At 34.9% G+C, this 7,075-nt stretch overlaps 1 protein-coding gene and 1 long non-coding RNA gene across 2 annotated transcripts; one reads left to right on the top strand and one right to left on the bottom strand.

The window, feature by feature from the left end:
• Window positions 1-271: 271 nt before the first annotated feature.
• LOC107027102 lies at window positions 272-2,429 on the top strand. Its single transcript, XR_001457711.2, has 2 exons — window positions 272-566; window positions 2,136-2,429. It is a non-coding gene; the product is annotated as an uncharacterized LOC107027102 (long non-coding RNA).
• Window positions 2,430-2,713: 284 nt separating this feature from the next.
• On the bottom strand, window positions 2,714-6,473 carry LOC107028696 (ubiquitin-conjugating enzyme E2 10). The gene is made up of 5 exons (XM_015229864.2): window positions 6,335-6,473; window positions 6,116-6,202; window positions 4,892-5,019; window positions 3,434-3,538; window positions 2,714-3,139 (listed from the first exon to the last, which is right to left on the bottom strand). Exons 2-5 carry the CDS (start codon window positions 6,183-6,185, stop codon window positions 2,996-2,998), a joined length of 447 nt encoding a protein of 148 aa, XP_015085350.1. The 5' UTR covers window positions 6,186-6,202; window positions 6,335-6,473; the 3' UTR covers window positions 2,714-2,995.
• Window positions 6,474-7,075: the final 602 nt, after the last annotated feature.

Below are 7,075 nucleotides of genomic sequence, written 5' to 3'. Positions count from 1 at the left end.
ATCTAAAATACATACACACACACATATATATATATATATATATATTCAAAATCTACTAAAATTCATAATATTAAAAAAAAAATTAACATATATCTATACAAACACATTAAATATATATATATATATATCGAAAATCTAAAATACATACACATTAAATATATATATATATTCAAAATCTACTAAAATTCATAATATTAAAAAAAAAAAAACTAAACGTATATCTAAGTAATTAACTCGCCCAATGCGACCATCGTATCGTATAAGCCCAAATTGGACACCGTGAGATTTAAAAGGGAACTTTTGTCAATTTTCTCTCTATAATCTCTCTCTCTGCTTACGGCCCTCTTTCGAGATCTTCGTCGGAGGCTGTTCGCAGAGAGAATAATAATAAGAAGAATAAGAAGAAAGGAATTGATTGAAAAGAGAGATTAGCACAAAAATGACAATGAGATCTGGAAAGTTGCTTTTCAGTTTCGTTGTAGTATTTGCTCTGATTTTCTCGGTCCTTTTTCCGGCCGTTCAGGCACAAGAGGGTTTAGCTCCGGCACCTGCTCCAGCCAGCGACGGTAAGTTTTTTTTTTTTTTTTTGCTTTATTAGTATGGGTGACGATTCATTATTCAAAAGCAATTAATGGGTAGTAATGTGTATGTATTGAATTCGTGACAGCTATTATACTGGATCTGTCAAATTTATGACCTGTTTGAATTTGTTTGTTTGATTAATTTGGACGCAAAATAAATCTATGAAGAAAATATATGTTTTTTTAATAAAAAATTTGTATACATAGGTTATATTGATAGGTTTGGATTAGGGTTTAAGATGTGTAAATAGCCTATATAGGGTAAGGCAGCGTAGAATAGACCTCTGTGTCTGGTCCTTCTGTAAATCTGGCGCATAGCTGGAGCTTGTGGGAATAGTCTCTTGCAGAAATATAGGGTAAGACTGCTTATAATAGAGCCTAGTGTCTGGTCCTTCCTGAGATGAATCTCAGACATAGTGTGAGCTTAATGCAGGTTGCCCCTATGTTAGTATGTTTACATCGAATACATCATAGCTCTCTAAGGTATGTTGAAAACAACGTCAAACTCTCGCCCTAAAAAAGGTACCCTACCCTCTCCAGATCCCACTTGTGGGATCACACTAAGTTTTTTGTTGTTATTGTATGTTTAAATTAGGTTCAGTCGGTGGCGGAGTGGGGATTCAAAAAGAATCTAAGAAAAGGCTACACTTGAATTTCTCTTACGTTTAGGTGATTAGAAATTTTATGCATGTCTAAGAAGTTCATCTTCATGACTTTTTGGTATTGAATCCCCTTGTTTGCGTGTGGCTCTCTTATTTGCAATATTGAATAAGAATGGGTATGAATGGAGCAATATGAACAGTAAGGATCCATTAAACGACTCTTAACTTGTTCGTGATTAACACTTAGTTGTTGGAAGTTGTGTGAGCTGCGAAGACAATTGGTGAAGGTGAATCCCATTGCTTAGGTGCCGGACTTTCTAGTTTGTTGTTTGTTTTCATTTAGAATTTGACTATTTCTTGGTGTGATTTAGATTATGGTCGTGGATAGATCTTGGTATGCAATAGCTTTGCGATGTGAATATGTTAGCCTTCTTTCTACTTCAACATTAACTTCTTTAACTAACTTATTGATCCTCACCCATCTTTGTCTGCCTATTAGGAGGATTATGTGGACTCATGTGATATGTTACAAACCATTTTCATTATTTGCTATATCGAACTTATATTTGAAAGTTTGGATGGGATGTCAAAGTACATAGCGTCGATAACAAATTCATATATATTGTTGAGATTCTAACTTTTTATCTAATGAATAATTATCTTCTCTGGATGGTAAGGAAATATTAAATCCCACGAATTCTCTTGCAATTTTTTTCTCATTGAAGTAGATAGCATTATTTATCCATTTGTGTCCAAGTTTTGGTATAGTTTGCCACAAAATGCAAATATCTTCGTATAGTACAACCACTTATGGTTTCACGTGAATTAGGACTTTTTATTTGTATAACAATGTATATTAATTTGATATTGTTATAAAATCTCGTAAGTTTCAAATTCTAAATCCATTTCTGAACGGAAGTATTTTATTTGATGTATTGTGATTGTTTTGCAGGTACAACAATTGACCAAGGGATTGCATGTGCATTAATGTTGTTGGCCTTGGCCGTGACCTACCTCGTTCATGCTGCTGATGTTCCTTTTTAATTAGCTTCTAAAAATAATGAGAGTTTATTGAACATCATTGGTGTTTTGAGTGCCTAGGTTTATGGAAAATTTACAAGGTTTTTCTTGTTATTACACCTAGGACACTTGTATTTAGGACCAATTTAACTTTGACAAGCAAATCTTTTTTGGGGTTCCAACAATATTTATATAATACTCTTGGTCAAGCTTTTTCATTATTCTTTGTATGGATAAAATTATTTAACACGTTATCGAGATGCAATTTTATCACTACATTATCAAATTAATTGAGATGTATGCAAACACACCTACTATGTTTAAGTGTACGTGAAGAAAATAACTTCCCTCCTGTTGCACACCGAACACAAGAAAATAAGTAAAAAAAGAACACTTGGAATTTTTCGAGAATATATTTTCCATAGAAAACATTTTCCTCTAGACCAAACACACCCACCATCACATGGGAAAGTGCACCTTTTTTTTTCTAAAAATTTGACCAGAAAAGCATTTAAGCATCAAGGCTTTGGATTGCCTTTATGTGTTAAGAGATCACTTACTTCAGTTGCCAAGGGTCAAATGTCTACTAGTTTGAACCCATCCACATGATTTAAAAGCCATTAAAGGTTTACAGACACAGCAAACTCAATGTTTCACAGTGAGGCCACAATTCAAGCTTTCCTCTCAAGTTGATTATACATGAAGAAACAAACACTTCTTAATATGTCATAGACAATGACCACAAACTCAGAGGGAAAGGAGCCCCCCTCCGGACATGGGTCTGAGCAGCAACTAACCCATTGCATACTTTTGGGTCCAGCTCCGAGCAGTTGCTTCGTACTTGCTTTTATCAGTCTTGTACATATGAGCAATCTCGGGCACCAAAGGATCATCCGGATTAGGGTCCGTTAGCAGAGAGCAGATTGACAGCAGCACCTGCAATCAATAGATAACAGAATAAGCCACCGTAATACATCTGCAACATAATCTGTTTTCTTGACTGCACTACGATGGATTAATTTATGGTTAATGCACTTGAAATGAACAAGGTATAATTTGATCCGTCCACATTTTACGCTCTTTTAGCTTTCTCGAGAACAACTTAAACTAGGAACAGAGAAACTACTGGTATTCAGTTTCTTAAATTACACTATCCACAGAAGGAAAATATTACTGCATTCCTTTAATAAAAAGATTAACAAATGTGTCTAAAACTATAACAGAAATAACCTTGGAAATAGTAAGTGCCGGGCTCCATTGTTCCTTAAGAATGTCGAGGCAAATGCTGCCATTGCTGTTGATGTTTGGGTGAAAAACCTTTGTCCTAAAAGCTACCTGCACATTGTTACATAAATGATGTGAAACTTTCGCAGGGAAAAGAATAAAGAAAAGAAAAGGCTATACACGTTGCAGAACATTGTCTAGGGAGACAGCCAATACTTGTGTACTTTGGCAAATGAATCTAAGAGCACGACAAGTCAATTCTAAGAAACACATGAAGAAATTCAATCTATTGCTGGAATCTGTATGGAATAAAACAAAATTATTCACTAGGATACCAACAAGAAAATTTGTCTCCTCTCTAGTTAAGGGTTCAACATAGTATTCATGAGGGGAAGGTTTTAGATGAAATTAAGAAGATGCATGTTCTCAAACCTGAGGAACTGAAAGCCATTGCTTATGCGATTTATGCACCAATCTAATAAGTACAGAGAATTCCAAGATCTCACAACATAGCTAGTTACCCAACATGAACTCAATCAAAAGGGAAATCTAAGTCATCCTTCTTAAGTCTTTTTTGGATGACAATGGTGTCAAGACCAACTTGTGCATGCTCCATAATCAACCAAGCAGCCTGCAACTAGCACACAAACCACAATGCCAAGTAAACCTGCTTACCAAGGTTGGAGCGGATTGGCTCATAGAGAGTGGTATAGCAGCGATATAATCCTAGGATCTCCCAGTTATTACTCCTAAGCATCGAGCACTCACCAATCTCTTTGAGCCAAATCCAAGTCATTCTTCTTAGATTGAAAGTGTAATCATTCTCCCACACAGTTCATGACTTCAGTGGATTCCACAAAAGCAAAGCAAAGCAAAGGTAAAGACAATTGGAAAACCACTTGACTAAATAGTCAAGCTAGAAACCAAACTCTTTCTTGTCACTAATACATGAAGTAGAGCATACTTTAGCAGCTTTTGAGTAAATTATATCAGATCTGTCTCAAAATTTCCGCAAGTCCTGGAGTGCAGGTTCTCAAATAAGGACACAAGAAAACTCACAGGCAGCTATACCATCACTACCGTGTTAGCAAAATGCAGATACACAGAAAAAAGTTGGGCTTTCTTGATACCAGTTTGATTGACCAGTCTGTAGATTTTACAATCAACTTAAATTTAAGGCATGACTAATAGTAATGAATTTGAACTTTATAGAAGGCCCATTAACACAATAGTTCTGAATTGATGAAGGGCAAAAAATCAGCTCTCCCTAGCAAATGAGCTCTAATGTCTGTACTCGTCTTAAGATATTGTTGTGAAAAAAAAAGAATTTGCAACCAATTGACATATTTTAGTGCAACTCTAAAAACAATAGCATAATGAGAAAAGATCCCAGCAAGATGTAGAAGTAATGCATTGATTAGCAAGCAAAAGCATATGTAACCCCACATGATGTGGATGGGATACCTTTGGAGGCTTAAATGGATAATCGGGTGGAAAATGAATGGTCACAAGAAACACTCCACCAGCATAAGGACTGTCAGATGGACCCATAAGTGTCGCTTGCCAGTGAAACATATCTTCCGCAACTGGGCCTGATACAAACAACAGCACAATAATCAGAACAACATTCCACACAGAGATCTTTAACAGGTTTCCCAAAGCTACCATCCTAATACAAACAGCAAAAGAAAATGGCAAAAAGTAGAATGAAAAATCACTCGCGCACCATTCTTCATTATTCTCTTCCCTCCATCAAAACCATTATAACAAATGCACGTGCGAGAATGAAAAACAACAACACTTCATGGTGAAAAAAATGTGTGATCAGACCCAAAAAAACAACCTGAATTCTTCACACTTCCCACATCATAACCAAGGAATCATGTATGCAAGCAACTAAAAAGAAAATCTTTAAAAACAACCAGCCAATTTCTTTATTTTTTACCCACCCCACCCAGAATGATCGATAAATCAAAACGAATTTTATCCAAGCCTGCGTTTGAAGCAAGAACAAATGCATCACATACCCTTTACGACTTCATCACTTAACAACAGTAAGTTAATACTCGATTTCATCAACAGTATTCTCACACAACCTTGTCAAAACACCAGCCAATTCACTAAAATAAAGAAAAGAATCACTACAATACGAGAAACTACAGAACAAAAAATGGAACAAAGATTTAGAGCCGGTACCAACACTGCAAGGACTCACCCCGCCCAGGAGAATCATTAGACAGAAAGAATTTCATCCACTCACTTGTTCGCAGCAAGAACAAATGCATGATAAACCTTTAGCTCACCAAACCATACTTAGTTAATACGTCATTTATCACCAAGTGTTTTTAACTTTTGGTTTGTAAAAAAGAAGACAAGTGTTTTTTTCATCAACAGTATTCTCACACAACCTTACTCCACCAAACATCAGTCAATTTCGGAAAAAAGGGAAGGAATAACCATCAAAAAATCATAACAATATACTCAGTGTAATTCCAGAAGTAACAAGTGGAGTTTGCTAGACTATATACAAACCTTACCCCTACACTGGGAGTTAGAGAAACTATTTCCAATATATCCTCGGTTCAAGTAACAATTTTTTTAATAACCCAAAACAAAAAACAATCACTCACATACAAATACTACATAACTTTACCAAAAAAAAAAAAAAAGCAACGACATAGATGGTACCAGCACTGCAAGAGGTAGGAGGATCTTTCTGGAGATCCTTGAGCTCTTTCAGAATCCTCTTGGATGCCATTTCCGTACACAAAATCCCTAATTACAACAACAACAACAACAAAACCCTAAATCAGTTCTAGTATATAACGAAGATTTTTACATGTATAACAACACATATATGCAGAAAATAATCAGAATTTGAAACACGAAAGCTGAATTGTTTCATACCTCAGAAATCCTCCTACTCAATTTTGATTTTTTTTTGAGAGTTTTTTGTTTGGTGAAACGAAGAAGGGTTTTATAGACACAAAGAAGAAGAAAATTTTAGGTACAGTGAACTTGGTTTGGTAACTTTATTTTTTTATGCTCATTTATAACCCTATTCTTCTGTAAATGTTGCAATTTCATCCCTTTCGACTTCTAACTTTTTATCTTAATCTGCGACCTTCGTATTTTTCTATATAAGATCATGTACTTAGTAAATTTCGTATTTTTCTATATAAGATCATGTACTTAGTAAGTTGTAGATGTGTCATACACTAAACGTGTTGCACTTATGGACTAACTTTGCCATTTTTGGCAACTCTAGGTATAACTTTCAATTCGATTCTTTAAGGGCTCGTTTGGTACAATAGATAAGAGATAGTTATTTTCATAATCAATTTTAAGATGAGTTTATTCCACATTTGATTGGAATAAAATCACGAGATAACTTATCTCGAAATTATTGTGTTATTTTTATCTCATATTTAGGGTGTGGAATAACTAATCCTGGAACTTGTTTCTCAACCCCTAACACCTTGTTTGGATGATTGTTATCTATTGTATTTTTAGCTTAAAGAGTGTGTTTGGTATGAAGGAAAATATTTTCTGGAAAATGTTTTCCAATTTTCTCATGTTTGGTTGAGACAAAAGTTTTGGAAAAAAGTTTTTCAAATTAACTCATTTTCCTCAAAATTAAGGGAAATG

Source organism: Solanum pennellii, chromosome 8 (assembly GCF_001406875.1).
Source record: "Solanum pennellii chromosome 8, SPENNV200".
NCBI classification, from domain to species: Eukaryota; Viridiplantae; Streptophyta; class Magnoliopsida; order Solanales; family Solanaceae; genus Solanum; species Solanum pennellii.
The sequence above is the reverse complement of the archived record's forward strand: the minus strand, read 5'-3'. Positions and strand labels throughout refer to the sequence as shown.

What these genes read in the sequence shown, in the direction of transcription:
- LOC107028696 (XM_015229864.2), bottom strand. Translation starts at nt 6,185, where the DNA reads ATGGCATCCAAGAGGATTCTGAAAGAGCTCAAGGATCTCCAGAAAGAT. An exon ending in TCCTACCTCTTGCAGTGCTG is followed by an intron (nt 5,020 to 6,115) that starts GTACCATCTATG and finishes TGTTTGTATCAG; the next exon opens with GCCCAGTTGCGGAAGATATG. An exon ending in CGGCACTTACTATTTCCAAG is followed by an intron (nt 3,140 to 3,433) that starts GTTATTTCTGTT and finishes TATTGATTGCAG; the next exon opens with GTGCTGCTGTCAATCTGCTC.